At 39.7% G+C, this 19,539-nt stretch overlaps 1 protein-coding gene across 1 annotated transcript; it reads left to right on the top strand.

The window, feature by feature from the left end:
* Positions 1 to 550: 550 nt before the first annotated feature.
* Positions 551 to 1,911, top strand: LOC149828632 (uncharacterized). Its single transcript, XM_090016925.1, has 2 exons — positions 551 to 781; positions 1,608 to 1,911. Exons 1-2 carry the CDS (start codon positions 560 to 562, stop codon positions 1,692 to 1,694), a joined length of 309 nt encoding a protein of 102 aa, XP_089873051.1. The 5' UTR covers positions 551 to 559; the 3' UTR covers positions 1,695 to 1,911.
* Positions 1,912 to 19,539: the final 17,628 nt, after the last annotated feature.

Below are 19,539 nucleotides of genomic sequence, written 5' to 3'. Positions count from 1 at the left end.
CTGGGATGAAATGTGCGATATGTGGGCGAGAGATGCATTTAAAAATCGCTCTGCGAAGGCTTCACAAAGTCGATCGAAGATGCCCGAAGCCCATCTACACACAGGTGGATCTAAGACATTTGGGAGCCACCTAAAGAAAATGGTAACTCATCAATATATAATATTAATTTTATAAGTATTGTTGCAAATTTGTGTACTAAATCTTTTGTCATTTAACTTCGCAGGAAGCAGAAAAAGGAGGCAGTGTACCATATAAGGATGTGTTTGTAGAAACACATAAATGGAAGACCACGGGAGTCTTCGTATCAGAGAAGGCGAGAACGACAACGGTATGTATTAATTCTATTAATAATCATTGCAATATATATGCAAGTCATCATAATGTTATCATTAATTATTAATGAATACTTTAAACATTATTTTGTAGGAGGCATATGAGCAACAAATGGTAGAGCGATATGGCGAAGACGCTACTCAGCATCCATCATTTGATCCTACAGCATGGGTGACTGCAGCAGGTGAACCCAAAAAAGGTCGCGTGTTCGGGTTTGGGAGTAATATGAACACTTCACCAGTTATTGGTTCTTCCAGTTACGGCTCACCAACTTCTTGCGCCGACATAAGCTCCAAGCAGCCGACTATTCTTTTCGGTGATGATGTACGCGAGATCATTAATGAATCACTGAATAACTACTTCCAATACACCGTCGCCCCCTTTCTCCGAAATGAGATCAAGGCCGCTGTTCAGGATAGGGGATCTTCGATTCCAGGTCCCTCTCAGGTATAATCACATATATAGTTTTTTTGACTGTCTTAAAGCACATCTGAGCATGGTAGAATCACATATAGAGTTTTTCTAGATGCCTTAGAACACATATGAACATGCTATAATCACATATTCAATTTTTTTACTGCCTTAGCACATATATGAGAATGATAGAATCACATATATATATATATATTTAACTTTTTGTCTGTCTTAGAGCACATATGAGCATGATAGAATCACATATAAAGTTTTTTTGATTGCATTAGAACACATAAGCATGCTATAATCACATATTCAGTTTTTTTACTGCCTAAGAACACATATGAGCATATTATAATCACATATTCTGTTTTTTGACTGCCTTAGCACACATATGAACATGCTATAATAACATATAGAGTTTTTTAACTGCCTTAGAACACATATGAACATGTTATATATCATTTATGATAGAATCACATATAAAATTTTTGGCTTTGCCTGCCTTAGAGCACATATGAGCATGCTATATTCACATATTCAATTTTTTTACTGCCTTAGCACACATACGAGCATGATCGAATCACATATATAGTTTTTTGCCTGCCTTAAAGCACATCTGAGCATGGTAGAATCACATATAGAGTTTTTTTATATGCCTTAGAACACATATGAACATGCTATAATCACATATTCAATTTTTTGACTGCCTTAGCACACATATGAGCATGATAGAATCACATATAGAGTTTTTTTATTGCCTTAGATCACACATGAGCACATGATAGAATCACATATAGTGTGTAATTTATTTCATTATATTTTGTTTATCAATACTGACTGTTCTTTTCTTGTGTAGGCTGCTAGCGATAATCAGGGTAGTGGAGCTGAAGGGACAGATAAAGACAATGAACAAGAAGACGCACAAAATCTTGGCGATGATTAGAGGACTGTGTTGAAGAAGTTCTATTTTTTTTATTTTTCCTAATTGTAATTGTTGAATTGTAAATAATTAAACTTCTTAGTTTTAAGGTGGAACGATTAATTATTATAGATACTTGTTATATGAATTTTTTTGTGTGGTTTGTTTTTTATTTACAGGAAATATAAATTGTACAGGAAATATAAATTGTACAGTTCTCGGTAATTAATTTTTAAATAAATTTTTTTTGATTTTTTTTCGTTTTTGCGACGGATTAGCGACGGATGATTCCGTCGCTATTCATATTAATCTAGCGACGGAATTAAATCCGTCGCCACGCCGTGGTCGCCGTTTAGTACCGGCGGATTGGCGACGGAATATAGCGCTCGTTATTCCGTCGCAATTAGCGACGGACTTGGCGACGGAATTATTCCGTCGCCAGTTAGCGTCGAAATATTCGCGACGTAAGCATACTGTCGCCGCGTTGTCGCTAATCCGTCGCTAACATGGTTAGCGACGGATTAGCGACGGAATGTGGTCGTCGCTAATCTACTGCTTTGTTGTAGTGGATATGACCAGCAAAGGAAAATTCGATGATGTTGAAAATCCATGAGCGAATTGATATTGATCATGCCTATGACACATTCTTAAAGACATTCTTTGGCAGTGAGACAGTGAAAATATCCTGGGCAGTAAAAAAGAACCTACCCAATCCATATCTCCCCAGTCATTTGAGCTGTAAATCAAATATCCGCAAAAAGGATCTCTCAATTGTCGTCAAGATGAAGACGAATTATGCGAGCTAGATCTCCGGGGCCAAAGAAGATTTGAAACATCTCCAAGATGACGGAGTTGTGACAGATCCTTCCAGAGAACGTTCAGAACGCCGCCAAGATGAAGGCGGATGCGACGAACCTACCGACAAACCCTAAAAGATATTTGATTTCTGCCATCATCTAGAGAATTTTGACCAATGAACCTATATCATCAAGCCTAACTCTTGAGAAAAACAAGGATCGAAACATCTTCGAGATGAAGGAGTTTGTGACGTACCCTTCCCCTGAAAAAGAGAAAAAAAAGGTCAAGACATTTCCAAAATGAAGGATGATAAAAAAAAGAACCCAAGAAGGCCCCATGATTCAAAAGAGTGCAAAAGGATCATCATGGGAAATGCCCAGGATATCAAACTGCCCGAAACTGTCAAGAATCATCTTTATCTATGTGAAATCCTTTATCAATATCTTTTCACTTAATTGCTTTTATGAAGCTAAGAATGTTTTCTCTCTTTCATATCAAGGAAATTGATATCTTCCTTGAGGAAACTCAACAGCAACAAATTTGAATTTGACTCTTGATTCTACAGAGTTAGCCCAATTGGAGTTGATGCTCTAGGTAGAAAGAGGCGATATTTTCATCCACAATTCGGTCATTTTTTTTTCATTTTTTTTTAGATCAACTACATTTTTTTGACATCTTATTGGCAATATTCTCTCATTATCCCAAAAGGAAGAAAGAACTTGATATTCGATTTGACGTATCCTGATGTCATCCCTCCTAAGGACTGAAAAGTCCTTTCCTTCCGTCTAATCTGAGCGCTCTCAGATTCGTACACTTCCCTGTGTTCCCCACTGTCCCACCATAGACAGTTCCCGCTCAGGATAAGGGTTAAACCTGAACTTTTTGCAAAAGATCTGTTATTGTCAAAAATTATTTTCAGTCTCAGCAATGAGGCGCTCAAGAACAACCCCTTTTCAAGCTTTAGGGACCCCCGTTTTCATCCTTTTGCAAAACCCCTCTCGGACTTGTTGTGCAAAGTCTAGAGGTCCCATCACAGTTTCCCCGCTCTTCGAGGATCCTATATCCATTCAGGCTAAGGATTAAACCTGTTACCTCGCTCCTCGAGGTATAACCCAAAACCTTCTGCAAGAGGTCGTCTGTTTTAGAAAGCTGATTTAGTCTCAGCAATGAGACGCCCCAGACCATCCCCTTTCCAAGCTTTAGGGAATCCCCTGTTTTTCTCTTCTCGCAAGCCCCTTCTGGATTTGTTCGTCCAAATTTTGAAGGTCCCATTATGATTTCTTTATCCGAGGATTCTGTATGGTCGTCCCTTTCAGGACAAAGGTTAAGCATGAACCTCGTTCCACGAGGTACCTTCCATTCAGGTTTGCGTTAAACCTGAATCTCGTTTCGACGAGGTAATCCTCCCGTCCCATCATGGTTCTCCCCATAAAGGAATCCATACTCTATATCCATGCAGGAAAGGATCCTACTTGTGCTTCATCTCATGAGGCATTTCTTCAAAAATGTCCCATCGAGGTCCACATGTATTCCTTTCCTCATTCAATGCATTTTTGATATATCTTCGTCCCATCCAGGTTAAGGGCTAAACCTGAATCATTCCAAAAAGAGTATCTTGTCTCACCCATGAGACCTGATCAAAATTCTGATTTTCCACCATTTCGGGATTTTCATCCAAAAGTCTCATCACAATTTCCTCATCTTCTACTCAATCATATAATCTTCGAGGATTTCGTCTCCCCAAAACCATTCAGAATAAGGTTTTAAGCCTGAGAAGCCATGTTTCTAAAATAATTCTTCTATACCCAGTTCAGATATGCTGACTGGGGCATTTTCAAAATTTGGAGTGTTATCTTTGCCACTAAGCTCGGCTTTTAACCGGCTTAGTAGCAAAGAGGGGCATCTGTGAACACCCCAAATTTTTCAAAGTTTTGTAAAAATAACCCTTTTGCCCCTAACTCCATCTTCTGAGAAAATCAAAGCGATTCCAAAGCTAAATTTCAGTCATTCTTCAGATTTTCGGAATGAATTCCATATTGATATACTCAAAATTCAATTCCAAATCCGAACCCAGTGTTTTAAATCTAAATCTGAGCCCCGTTGTCCGATTTCCAAATTAAAATTACAAAAATACCAAAAATGGTTCCAAATGGCTCGGGCGATTCATCTGGCACTCTCTTGAATCCCCAAACCTATATTTCTCAATTCGAGGTTGTAAACCTCGAATATTTCTTAAAAATCCGGACATAAATTCGCTTTCTGAAGAAATCTTCTCAAAAATCGCCTTGAGTTCTCAGAAAAACTCCTTTTTGTAAATATTTTGCAAAAACACCAAAAAAATCAGTTTTAATCTTTATTCTCCCCTAAAACTTTAGGATTTTATTCCAAAAATACAAAATAATAGAAAAATAACATAAAAAACCCAAAAAAAAAAAAATTAAGAAAAGCTACAAGAAAAATGAATGATTTTTCAAACTTTTGAAGCCATTTTTGCCAAAAACCTCATCTTAAACCACTTTTTCAAAAATCTTTCTAAAAGAGGACCACCTTTTTGAAATAGAAAAAAAAAAGTCTAACGGATTCTCTCTCTCCCTCTCTCTTCATCGTCCGATCTTAAACAAAACCCTTCCTTCTCCACCTCCCATCTCTAACCGCCCTCCCATTCTCGAAACCTCCATGGTTTCTTTAAAAGGAAAGCCTCCATCTAGGGAGGGAAGGACTTCTTTTCGCTAAACACCGATTCTCTACTCATCATACCCTCGAGGCATCCCTTCTTCTTCCCGGATATCGATCACTTCTGAGGATTATCCATTTTTCATCCACCGGAGTCCGTCCACTCTCTCCCCCTCATCATCGGCAGAGTGAAGCACCCCTCTACGGAAAGCCGGAGCTCCAAGTGATCTATCAAAATCTGGTTCGATCGTCTTTCAACTCCAGAGTTCTAGCCAAATCACAGGTGAACGATCATCCCTTTTCAGCCTTTTAAACCCAGAGGGGAAATTTTCCCCTTCTTGATTTACCCTCTTCCTCCGTTTTTGTTTTGATTAGCTTATTTTGCTCTTGTCTTAATACCCTTCTCATTTCTTTTTTTCTTTTTTCTTTTTTCTTTTTTTTTTCTTTTTGTTTTGTTAATTTTCCTTATCTTAAAAGCATATACGGCATGATCAATCTGCATATAGCAGACTCGACATACCCGTTGCAATATTGACAGAATGTTCTCATTCTAATATTTTGTTTTTTGCTTCTGTTCTTCTTTTCTTTTCTTTTTTTTCTTTTCTTTTTGTTGTTTTGTCTGTTCTTTTCTTTTCCTACCGTTTGACTGTCTCTGATTAATATATAGCTATCAATATAATTTCAGTGTTACCCGTTTTTACCTCCTTCCAATTCATGCTTCCCATCTCCAGTATGCTCTACACCCTTCGTACATTTTTTTTTTTTGCTATTAACTCATCCGGTTTTCTACATTTTTTTTTAGCATTAGTTCTCTCTCTGTATTTGCATTCCAGCATCCCATTAGCCTGCTGAAAGTCTTACGAATCGCCTTTTGTATACCGATCACCCAATGTATCCTGTTGGGATTCGGCAGTATCGGTTTATTCTTCTCCTCCAGCCTGCATTAGTCGTGGGAGAGTTCTTTTTTTTTTTTTTTGAATTATACTCCAGAATTTTAGGCACTTTCTTTTTTTTTTTATTTATGAATCCCCTGTCTTATTGTTTGCCTCTCGTGCTCAAGCACAGCAAGGCACCATGTGCTTGTGAATGATTTTTTCCTTTTTTTTTTCTTTTTTTCGCTTTGTTCTTAGATTGGATTTCCTCTTTCTTGAGCTTTTTTTTTTTTCGACCATTCAGAGAGTCTGTTATAACTTGGTTCCTAATTCATTCTCCATCTCCTTTTGGCTTATCTTTTGGTTATTTCTTTGACCGACACTTACTTTAGCATGCGAGATTGTTTATCATACTTAAAGAATTTTCGCTTGTTCACATTTAAACTCTAACACATAGTCAATATAGTGTTCTGTTTGATCCGTTGCTTTTTCTGTTTTGATTTCCCACACCCATCTTAATTTCGGATTGATGTTTAATTTTCTGGTCATTACATTGCATCTAATCAATTAATATATACATCATGATTCTGCTAGTATCATTACATGAATATTTAGTTACTCTGGCCTCTCAAGTATCGTTACCTACAATGGACAGGCTGAATGCCAAGCTCAACAATCCAGCAATGATGAGCTGAATGTCCAGTCCAACAATTCAGCAATGACAAATTTCGTGTTCTGAATGTTCAATTTAATAGCGTGTTTTGTTTCCCATTCCTCACTTACATCCCACTTTTTTTTTCTCTCTTTCATGGCTCCTCGTAGCATCCCTTCTCAAATCGTGAGAGGTATTTCTGTGTGATGGAGATATATCACCTTGAACTATCATGTTATGGCCCTAGAAGTCAGTGTTTCTGCTGGAAATGGCACAGGTAATGTCTACAGTGCATACCAACAGGGAGACATCATGCTCTGTAGTGTAACATCTCAGCTCTATGGGTCTTACTTGCCATGGAAGATCGATCTGCAAAAATCACCACCCCACTCAATTTCTTGGGTTGATAAATGGTCTTAATGCCTCCTTCTTCATTTCCCGATGCTCAGAGAAATAATTGAATCAAGCCCGAGTCCAGCGTTTACAGTTTATCTGTTTTTGTTTTAAATTTTAGCATCTCCACCAAATCCACCTGATTGCTTTGCTTCCTGTCATTTTTTTCCTTGCATTACTGTTTACATATGTTTTTCTTTATCCACTGTATTAGCTCAAGTCAATCTTGTTATCTGAGTTGCTAATTTGATGTGCATATTGAAGTAACATAGTCTGTTTTGAATATATCCATATTTGCATAAGCTCAGTTCGTTGGCTATATATATGATTATCCCACCTGAAAATGCTTCATTATGGAAATGTGAATGACCTGCCAGGGTGAGGGTTTCAATGGAAGATCATGAAGATTGGTAAGCTATATTCGGCAAAGATGAGTATGGATGGTCGAACCCCTCTCCTCATTCCTCTGATGAGATTCACGCCGATGCATTAGAACCCTCAGGATTTAATATATTTAACTACTTGGGCAGTCTGTATGTTAGCCATGTCAGTAAGCCCCACCATCATAACTTCTTCTCATTTAGGATCTGTTATCATCGCGAAATTTTTCCCCCATCTTCCCTTCCTTGCGGAAGAGAAAAAGAGAAAACGCTTTCGCGCTTCAAACTTGACCGGATTTTGGAAATTGCTTTTGAAATACTCGCCTCCGTTTTTGAAAATTGCAGGAAAATCCATGGGATGGGGCTCGACCTGTCGGTACGAGGTTCGACCGTTCCTGCCGCCTTTAACAAGGGTAATCGAACCAAGGACCAAAACTATGCTTGACTTAGTTAAATCATCGAAGTTATGTTCTATCCTAAATGCACAGAGAATTCAGGCATGTGCTATGAGGTTTTGGGAAAATGCAGCTTGGGAAAACATGATGTATGCTTGAAAAATATTTGGAGTTGAAAAGATTCTCTCAGGAAAAAGATGAAAGTCAATTTCTCATAAAACTCAGATGAAAAAGATTTGAAATCTCAGGAAAGTTCATAGAGACTTGGGAAAATTATGAATGGTTGAAAATCCTGGGAAAATGGAAGTGATTCTTGAGAAAAGATGAACCTTTTGAAAAGAGGAAACACTTCTTAGGAAAACCTGGACTTTGAGAGTTTTCTTAGGAAAATGATAGAAGATTTCTAGGAAAACTCATTGGAGAAGGAAATTCAAAACTTGGGGAATCGAAATCCTGGAAATTTTACCTTTTGAAATACTTGAAAATCGATTTTGGATCTTGGAGAAAGATTGGAAAACTCTTTTGAATCTCTTAAGAAAATATCATTTTCCTGGGAAAACTGTGGAAAAACTTGACTTTGGAAAACCGATTTTGGAAAATCTTCAGAGTTTCTTGAGAAATCGATTTCTTGAGAATGAAGTTTTTTTAAGAAAATCGTGGGAAAACTAATGATTTCATGATGCCAATGACATGAGTGAATGAATGCCCTTTGAAAAGACTTTCTGAGGAATTGGTTGGAAAATGTGCAGTAAGTCCAAATAAATCCTTCACATATCCTGACTGTGGCCATGAATATGTTCAGAACTTGATTGATTTAATGCACATGATTTTGAAAACTTTGGAAATATGATGTGCATTTTAAGATAGCCTAAGAGTGTAGGCTCTATGTGACTAGTAGAAAGATGACGGATCTGGGTCTCGTCCATATTCCGACTAGGGCCGTAAATATGGATTCCACCGAGTTCATCAACTCCCTAAGAGTTGGTGCACGTGCCATTCGTGAACATCCATAGTGTTTTTGAAATAAGATGTATGCATCACATAAGCAGGATATTTGCATAAATTCAAACTATATGATATGCATCCTAGTCTAAGCAAGAAATTAACTCTCTTATTCCAAAATTTACATTATTACATCACTAAATAAAGGAAGTAAAAGAAATTTGCAGACTTCAGCTCCTTCTTTGGATTGTTCCTGCCAAACTTGAAATAGGGTTAGCTCAACTATGTGGGTTTTTCCAAGATTTTCCAATAATATTATGAAATTATTGGATTTAATTGGATATAAACCCTATTCTCATGCTTCCTTGACATTTGAAATGATGTAAATGCAGGAAATTCAGTAGAAAATAGTTTGAAATCCGGAATGGTGGTCAAAATGACCAAAATACCCTTAATTATAAAGTTATACCTTTAAAATCAGGGTTTTTTTTTTTGAAGGAAAACTTGGTAAAATTGAGATTTTGAAGTTCAAATTGAATCGAATGATGATGAAATACAGTATGACATGCTGCTAAACACATTAGGACTATAAAATCAGAATTTGGCATTTTGCAATTTATCCAAAATAACGAATTTCGCTTGTTTTTCACTTGGATCCAGGTCCTGCGGGACCCTGTTTTGGTATTATGGCTAATCCGAACCTCAAATGGATTCCAAATTGCACCAAATTCTGTATGAAGCATCTACTTACTTTGATAAACAACCTAGAATGCTAAAATTCAATGAAAGTCCTAAAATGGTGGATTTTGCCTATGGATCCGAACCAAATGCAATGCCTAATATGATACTGCAAGATTTATACCATGGAAACTTCTGATATTTTGCAGACTGCTAAAAGACCCTAAATGGAACATTTTTGGTTTTTACAGCCTCGGGATTTGAGCCATGGTGAGTTTGGCAACAGGGATTTAGTTCTGACAGAGGTAAAAATCACCCTAATCTGATGTAAAATGCCAAAAAAATATAAAACAGCCATGGAAATTTATGAAATTAATCAGAGCTACGCACGACACCTACATGAACAACTTCATGTTTATGACTTCGGCATTTGATCAACGGAAACACATATAAAAATATAATTATTCCTGCCTAAACTAACAGAGCAGACAAATGTAGCAAAACAGGGGACTAACAAAAACAAATCCGAAGCAGGTATCAACACTGTTCTAAAAATCACAGGCTTTCAGATGAAAATAGAGGACATCTCGGACACAACTTTCACTTTTTACAGTTTTGGATTTGGAGCAACACAAAAATAGAAACCATAGCCCTAAGTCGATCCAAAATCTCAGAGACCCAAATTAGGCTCTGACATGTGTCCCGAACTCTCGGATTTTTTTCAGACATTAAAAAAAATTCTAAAAATCGGAAAAAATCATATTAAAAACTAGACATTATCCCGAGTTCAGAACATCTTTCAGATTGAAAATCGGATCTCCCGTGAGGGATATCTCGATTTTACAAGTCGGCAAATGATTTTCAAAATGCATCCCGGGTAACAAAACCCGACTTGCCATTTTGAATGTTTACTGCAGTAAACAAATTCAAATGCCTTCGAATTTTTGGAAAAATTTCAGGGACACCTCAGGGCGCATTCCGTGATTTTTTTGGGATTTTTAATAAAAAATAAATGCATAAATGACGTGTGGACTGACTGACAAAAACAGAGACCTACTAAAAATAAGCAGAATTGAAATAAATGCTAAATTAATCCTAATTAATTCATGAAATATGCTAAATGAATGAAATAAAATGCAAATTAAACCTAGCTAAATGCATGAAGGTTAAAAATCATCAAGGAAGCATAATTAAACATTTTTATATATGTCGTTTTATGAGAATAGCTCAATCCATCTCTCGGATGAGCTCTTTCTTCAAACGACTCCCGAATCGAATTATGGCATCAAATCAAGGGGAAAAGAAGTGCACCTTGCTTCGTTACGCAGCGTAAGAGCTCTTGAAAGGGGCGGCTATCACGAGCTTCCTTCGTCCTTCGCTCCGAGCTTCGGATGGTTCACCAAAATCGACCTATGCTTGAATCGAATTGGCCACTGCACGAACTTTACTCCACCTTCTCCAATGAGCCAAAGGGGGCACGATTTCCAAAGTTCAAAATCAGATTTTAGGGAGGCTAGTTCGGATTTTCAAGTTCACAAAAATGGTCTCCAAAGATGGTCTCTTTCTCCTGGGCGTGGAGCCTTGTTTTTATAACTTTTCTGAAGAAATTTGAAATTCAAACAGGATCAATCTGAGCCCTCCATGTGGCGCCATCTCAGGGGGTGCCATCTGAGGGTTTGAAATTCGAATTTGGCTTTTGCAGGGAGCCCTCAGGTCGTGCCACCTCATGAGGCTATTTTGATTTTTGAGAAAAATAAAAAAATGGAAATTTTGTGGGTGAGACACCTCAGCAGGGGAATTTGGAATTTTTTCAAAAGCTTGCTTGATTCTCTCTGCAGGGAACTCCCAGATGGCGCCACCTTAGAGGGTGCTCTCTTGGAATTTGAAATTCAAAGTCACCTTTTGTAGGGAGTCCTCAGGTGGCGCCACCTCATGGTGGGCTACTTTTATTAAAAATAAAATAGAAATCAAAATGGAGCCAAGTGGAGTCCTGGAATGGCGCCACCTCAAAAGGTGTTCTGAGGTGTAAAGTTGGAACAGTAGGGGCATGCCATGTGGCACCACCTCTGGGGAGTTCAAATGTTTGAAATTTTGCTTTTTCTGCAGGAAAGGAGGGGCTGACATGTGGCATTTCCTCAGAGTGGCTCCTACGATGCCATGTGGCAGGAGAACATGAAGGGAGGAAGCAAAATGTGCCACCTCATGGGGGGGGGGGGGGGTTTCAACTTTTTCTAGTGCAGGGAGGTCTGGACATGTGGCGGACAAGTGTCAGCTGTCTGGAGAGGCTTTCTCAAATGGCGCCACCTCAGGGGGAAGTTTGAAATTCAAATGGAGGTTGGCCCTGGAGGAATGGAGGGTGGACATGTGGCGCCACCTCAGGGTGGCTCCTACGATGCCATGTGGCAAGAGGGAGGGAAAGGACATGTGGCGCCACCTCAGGCCATCTGGAAAAATCAGAGCTCAGGATTTGCGCCACCTAGGCCCCGTTTGAATTTTTGAATGGTTTGCTTTTTCTGAAGAAAGCCAGGAGTGACATGTGTCTCCTACTTTTCTGAAAAAAAGTAGGGAGAAGACATGTGTCCTCTACTTTTTCTGAAGGAGTGAGAAGGAGACATGTGTCACCTGCTTTTTCTGAAAGAACCAGAAGATGACACGTGGCAGAGGGGAGAGAAGGAGGGCCAAGCCATGTGGCGCCATCTCAGACAACATGGAAAAGGTAGAAGTTCAGGATTTGCGCCACCTAGAAGGAGATTTGAACTTTTGAATTCTAGTTTTTCTGAAGAAAGCAGAAAACGACACATGGCGTCTACTTTTTCTGAGAAACTGAGAGATTGCCATGTGTCCTCTGCAGGAGACACACTCTAAATGGCGCCACCTCAGAGGAGACAAGCCTACCTTTTCTGGAGGAAGCTAGGAGTGACACGTGTCTCCTACTTTTCTGAGAAAAGTAGGGAGAGACATGTGTCAGGCTACTTTTCTAGAAGGAGGGAGGGGTTGACACGTGTCCCCTGCAGGAGACACACTTCAAGTGGCGCCACCTCAGAGGAGACAAGCCCCGACTTTTCTAGACAGGACAACCTATGACACTTGGCATCTCCTGGTAATCTTGAAATGACACATGGCGTTGGATGGATAGGGTGGATACTGGCAGATAAATGGGATGACATGTGGCGGCTTCTTAGGGTAGCCCTCACACTGACACTTGGCATGGAAATGGGAGGAGAGAGAGAAGACAAGTGGCACCAATCCAGGGGACAAGGCTCCTATATTTTTGGGTTTTTCAAAATTCAAATTTTTCAAAAGAAAAGCTTGTGTGACACCACCTCAGTGTGGGTCCCACATTGCTTCTTTATTGAAATAAGGATAAAACCACAACTTCTTTTTGGAATTTTCATAAAATTTGGACTAATGGGCAAAACAGGAATTTTGGAAAGAGTTGGCCCTTGTAGGGCGATTTTGTAAAAGAAAGATATTTGAAATTGTCAAAAAGGGCAAAATCTGAGGTGAAGTGACTGAAATCCACATTAAAAACTATCCAGATCGTCTTCCTGAGAAAATATTTTGACATTCAGAGTCCCGGGGTAAAATGGGAAGAATTGATAATTTTGAAGACCCAGGGTTTTGAAATCAATTTTGAAAAGAGTTGAAATTCTAATATGGATTGAAAATTTTGAAATCAAGAGTTCTGGACCTCGAAATGACATGCTGTGCAGTGCAGTGATTTGAAATGCTCATGCAATGATATGCAATGTCATGTCTTATGCAATATAATTTTGAACCAAGACTCTGGAGATGTCTGTCTCCTGTCAGGAGTAAAATCTTGAACATCTGAGATAAAAATAGAGAAAAATTGAGAGTTTCAGATGAAATTTGGACTTTTGTAAGGTCCGGGCTCAGAAAATGACCATTTTGCCCTCCGGCGATTTCAGAGGCTGGATGTTGATGCTTGGTGGAAATGTTGGGGAGGTGAGTAAAAATTTGGGGTGTTTACAGATGCCCCTCTTTGCTACTAAGCCGGCTCATGGCCGAGCTTAGTGGCAAAGAAAAACACACCAAATTTGGGCTATATATATAAAAAAATGCCCCAGCTAGAAGGATCTGACTGGGTGTGAAGAAATTAGCCCAAGGAAGATGGTAGATATGAAATGGAGAATAAAGAGAAAGTAGATTTGCTCTGAGAGAGCGAAGTTCAGGTTTATGCCCTTAACCTGGATGGGATAAAATACCTCGTAGGGAACGAAGCTCAGGTTTAAACCCTTGACCTGATAGGGGAATGAAATATCTCATTGAAATGAGATTCAGGTTTGTACCCTTATCCTGATCGGGCGGAAGATGAAATACCTCTTCAAAGGAGGCTCAGGTTTGTACCCTTATCCTGATCGGGCGGAAAATGAAATACCTCTTTGATTGAGGCTCAGGTTTATACCCTTATCCTGATTGGGTGGACAATGGAATACCTCGTTGATGGAGGCTCAGGTTTGTACCCTTATCCTGATCGGGCGGAAAATGAAATACCTCTTTGATTGAGGCTCAGGTTTGTACCCTTATCCTGATCGGGCGGAAAATGAAATACCTCTTTGGATGAGGCTCAGGTTTGTACCCTTATCCTGATCGGGCGGAAAATGAAATACCTCTTTGGTTGAGGCTCAGGTTTATACCCTTAACCTGATTGGGCGGAAAATGAAATGGAATCCTCGAAGGAAGAGACCATGATGGAACCTTCGGATTTTGCACAGTAAATCCGACAGGGGTTTTGCGAAAGGAAGGAAAATGGGGTCCCTAAAGCTTGAAAAGGGATTGATTTTGGGCGTCTCATTGCTGAGACTAAAATCAGCTTTTGAAATTGCCTTTCGCGAGAAAATGATTGGTGGTTCGACCTCGAACCGAAATGGGACTGTCTATGGTGGGACAGTGGGGACACAGGGAAGTGTGCAATCTGAGAGTTCATGCTCTCAAAGAAGGGAAGGAATCAAGTCCTTAGGAGGGATTTAAAATTGGTGTCAGGATGCATCGAAGGCAGACATCAAGCTCTCACTTCACGTCAGGATAGCTAGAAAATATTGTCAAAACGTTGGAAATTTTGTTGTTGATTCAAAAATTTTGAAAATGTTGCATATGGTTGCAGAGATATTCTTTCTTTTCTACCCAAAGCATTACCTCCAAACAAGGTTCACTTCGTAGAATCGAAATTGGAAACCCAAATTGTTTATAATTGACCTTCTTCAAGGAAGCTATCAATTTCCTTGATATGAGCAGGAAAGAGAATTTGATGTTATGAAAGCAATTGATGAAAGAGTATTGATAATAGAATTTCACAAATTTTAAAGAGGGTTCTTGGTAGATCTGGCAGTTTGATATCCTGAGAGCTTCTCTCTTGATAATCTTTCTGCACTCTTTTGGCCCTCTGGTGTTTTGCTACATTCTCCTTCATTTTGGAGATGTTCTGACTTTTTCTCTCTTTCTTTTTCCTCTCTTTCTCTCTTTTGGGAAGGGTACGTCACAAACTCTTTCATCTTGGAGATGTTTCGATCCTTCTTGGGCGATGGGTTTGGAGATCTTTGGGTGATAGCTGAAATTAAATATCTTTTAGGGATTGTCGAGAGGTTCATCGCATCTGCCTTCATCTTGACAGTGCTCTGGACTCTCCCTGGAAGGATTCGTCACAGACTCTGTCATCTTGGAGATGTTTCGAATCTTCTTTGGCCCCGGGGGTCTACTCGCCTAATTCGCCTTCATCTTGACGACAGGTGAGAGATCCCTTTTGCGGATACTCAATTGCAGCTTAGGTGATTCTGAGGAGACAGGGTTTGGGTGAATTCTCTCTTTTCTAGCACTCAGGATATTTCCACTGCCTCGTCCTTACAAGAATAGCCTTTAAAGATGCGCCATTGACTGCGATCAATATCGATCGTCTACGGCTTTTCAATAACATTGAATCTTCATTTCTGGCCATATCGAGAACTTTATCCTTCATCCTTTTGGCTGGCCAATAGAAAGAATTTGAAGTTTGAATCTCTTTTCACAAAAGCTTCACTCTTTCGGAAGTAATGCTGAAGGTAAATTGAGATAGAGATTAGTGCAATAAAGATTCTGAAATCAACAAATAATTTGACAAAATTTTCTTAAAATCCCTAGTGAAAGTGAGTATTTGAAATCTGGCTCAATACATCCGTGACGAAAATTCTCCTCTCTTTTTCCCCAAAAAGAGAGACTCAGGCTTAGCCCTTACCTGAATGGGAAATGGGAAATACTCCTCTCTTCCCTGAAGAGGAGGTGTTTGCAAAACGAACTTTCGAAGAGAAATTGATCTTTCGTCAAAGCTCCCTAATATTAGGCTTCTCTTATGGAAAGGGGCTGATAATAGTGAGGTCTGAAAATTGGGTCATGAAAGGAACGAGTCCATCACACTCTCCCTACAAAGAGGGTCCTTCATGATGAAGATGGCCTAGTATGAAATTGGGGGGTCACAAGGAAACGAGTCTCCGTCGAGTCTCTCCCTTAAAAAGGGTTTCTTGTGTGAAATTGGAAATTGTTTTGCAAACGGTTCACAAAGACGCGAGTCCCTTCAAACTCTCCCTGAAAAGGGGCTAAGTGAACAAATTGGATAGCATGCAAAAGAACGAGCTCCCTCGAACTCTCCCTAAAAAGGGTCTTTCGCAAGAGGAAATGATTGAAATTGGATATTGAGATTGATTGACCCAAAGGTCGAAATTGGAAATTGGAAAATTTGTTGTTGAGAATTGAATGACCCGAAGGTCGAAATTGGATGACCTGACGGTCGAGATTGAAAATTGATTGACCCGAAGGTTGAAAATTTGGAATTGGTTGACCGAAAGGTCGAAATTGTGTGACCCGAAGGTCGAAATTGAGAATTGATTGACCTAATGGTCGAAATTTGGAAATTGATTGACCCGAAGGTCGAAAATTGGAAATTGGAAATTGAGGTTGAGAATTGGAAATTGGGTGACCCAGAGGTCAAAATTGGAGAATTGCCTGATTTAAAGAATTAAATTGGAATTTGGAGGTCAAAATGTCAAATTTGAGCAATCAACAGACCCTGAGGATCAAAATGACTTGTATCAACAAGGGAGAATGATGAGTTCGAGCCAGAGCTCGAATAAAATATAGAGATCACGAGTCGGAACCTGGATCAACAGAAGAAAATGAAGCGCTCGAGTCAAGGCTCGAGTAACTAAAGAGATCTCGAGTCGAAACCCGGATCAACAAAAGAAAATGAAGAGCTCGAGTCAGGGCTCGAGTAAGGTAATGAGATCACGAGTCGGAACCCGGATCAACAAAAGACAATGGAGAGCTCGCATCTGAGCTCAAAGTAAAGAGATCTCGAGTCGGAACCCGGATCAACAAAAGAAAAATGAAGAGCTCGAGTCAGGGCTCGAGTAAGGTAATGAGATCACGAGTCGGAACCCGGATCAACAAAAGAACATGATTTGAATAAAAAACCCGAGTCGGAACTCAGTTTTCTGAAAAATTGGGATTTTGAAAATGTGCTAGTTTGAGTACTGGATTTTGAAATAATACCAGTTCGAGCGCTGGGTTTTGGTTCAGTATTGGTGATGACCTTTCGATTTTGAATTATTTAGGAATCGTGATGGGACTATTTGTTGAAATCCCAATACTGACCAGATTGTTGTTAATGCAGTTGAATGCAAATGAACATGAATTGATGCACATGAATGCACAAGTGCGTGAAATGAGGAATTTGTTTGTCCTGCCTGCATACAAAACAAAATTTTAAAAATGCCCCAGTGTAACTGAGAAAGAAAGTTTGATCATTATTTGAAGAAAATAGGAAGGATTACGAGAGGAGAATAAATGTTTCAAGTATAAAACTTTTTCAAGTGTCGAGCATTAATAGGATCTGGCAATTCTACCCCATCAGCATTGATGAGCCGATATGAGTTGCGGGGTAATGCTTCTTTGACAACATAGGGACCTTCCCAATTTGGCGACCATTTGCCACCGAGACGATGCTTGAGATAAGCTGTGGATCGAAGTACTAAATCATTGACTTTGAATCTTCTTTCGATGATAGATTTTGCATATTGTCTTGCTACTCTTTGGCGATAGAATTGAGCATGTTCTGCTGCTTTTAGCCTTCTCTCGTCGAGTAAGTCTAGCTGCACTAGTCGCTGCTGTTGGTATTGATCAAGAGGTAATTGCAGAAGTGAAGCAAATTTCAAAGCGGGCTTCTGAACATGTAGCGGCAATACTACTTCTGTTCCATAGACCAATTCTGATGGAGTAGCATTCGTTGGTGTACGAATGGTGGTCCGATAGGCCCACAATGCATCGTGGATCTTCTCATGCCAGTCACGGCCTGTCCACAGTTCGCTCCAAGATACGAATTAGAATCTTGTTGGTGGCCTCTGCCTGACCATTCCCTTGAGGATAATATGGAGCAGAAAAATGATGATAGATCTTGAATTTTGAGCAAAATGTCTTCATCTTTTCATTCTTGAAATGACTGCCATTGTCTGACACAATGTCATGTGGGATGCCGAAACGGCAAAGGATGTTCTTGTGAATAAAAGAGACCACGTGTTGGCCTTCTACTGTGCGGAGACTGATGGCTTCTACCCACTTGGTGAAATATTCTGTTGCGGCAAGGAAGTATTTGTGGCCATTTGAAGCTGAAGGAGTGATGGGACCTACGACATCGAAGGCCCACATGGAGAATGGCCATGGAGAAACAACGGATTGTAAATATGTTGCCGGAGCATGAATAGAAGGTACGTGTATCTGGCATTGCACACACTTCTTCACATAATGATAACAGTCTTGTTGCATAGTCTTCCAGTAGTACCCTGCTCTGATGATTTGCTTGACAAGGGTTTGGTAGCCAACGTGACCACCACAGATGCCTTCGTGTGCTTCTCGCACGACTTCTTTGGCTTCGTCTTCATCTAAACATCTGGAATACTCTGAACTGAATCCACGACGATAGAGGACATTGGCCAAAATGAAGTATCAAGTAGACATACGCTGGATTGCTCGTTGCTCTTTCTTTGAGAGTTCTGGAGGAAATTCACCAGTTTCTATGAAAGTTTTGATATTGTAATACCAAGGCTTCTTCCTTTGCTCAGCCTGGTTTACCTGTTCCGCTGGAATGAAAGCAGGTTGGTCAAGTCTGCCAATTTCAAAAGAGCAACAAGATTCTCCATTTTGAATGCCATAATGGAGTCTAAACTGGCTAGACTATCGGCCACTTGATTAAAATCCCTCTTGATATGGAAGAGTTGAAATTCTTCAAACTTGCTGACAAGAGCTGAAACAATTTTCTGATAGGGAAATAACTTCTGATCTTTGACCTGCCATTCGGCTCGAACTTGATTAACAACGAGTAATGAGTCGCCATAGGCATGCACTCTCTTAACATTGAAGTCTAGTAGAATTTTTAGACCTTGAATCAAGGCTTCATATTCAGCCATATTGTGGGTACATTGAAAATCTAATTTGAGAGAAAATGGAATCATCTCCTTCTCGGGAGTGATTAATAAAATTCCAATGCCAATTCCAGCCATATTCTTAGAACCATCGAAAAATAGATTCCAGACTGGAAATTGCTGGATATTGCAAATTTGCTCATCAGCGAAGTCATCTTCGGCTTTCACTTCTTCGGCCAGAGGAAAATCCGCCAATTGATCCGCAATTGCTTGGCCTTTGATTGATTGCTGCGAGACGTATTCTAAGTCATACTGCATCAGTAAGACTTGCCATTTGGCGACTCGTCCGCTTAGGAAAGGCTGCTCTAAAATATACTTGAGAGGATTGAGTTTGGCCAAAATTTTGACCTCTGATGCCAACAGGTAGTGTCTTAGCTTCTGACACATCCATACCAGAGCTAGGCAGGTTTTCTCTATTTGAGAGTATCTCTTTTCATAATCTATGAAAGTCTTACTCACGTAATAAATGGCGTGCTCTATCAAGCTGTCTTCTTTGTATTGCGCCAAGAATCCGCCGCATGTGACTTGATTAACTGAGATGTATAATAGAAGAGGTTTTCCCAATTCTGGCGGCTTCAGGATGGGAGGATTAAGAAGATACTTCTTGATTCGATCGAACGAT

This window comes from Nuphar pumila, chromosome 9 (assembly GCF_984573655.1).
Source record: "Nuphar pumila chromosome 9, dmNupPumi1.hap1.1, whole genome shotgun sequence".
NCBI lineage: Eukaryota > Viridiplantae > Streptophyta > Magnoliopsida > Nymphaeales > Nymphaeaceae > Nuphar > Nuphar pumila.
Note: the sequence above shows the minus strand (reverse complement) of the source record. Positions and strands in the feature narration are given on the sequence as shown.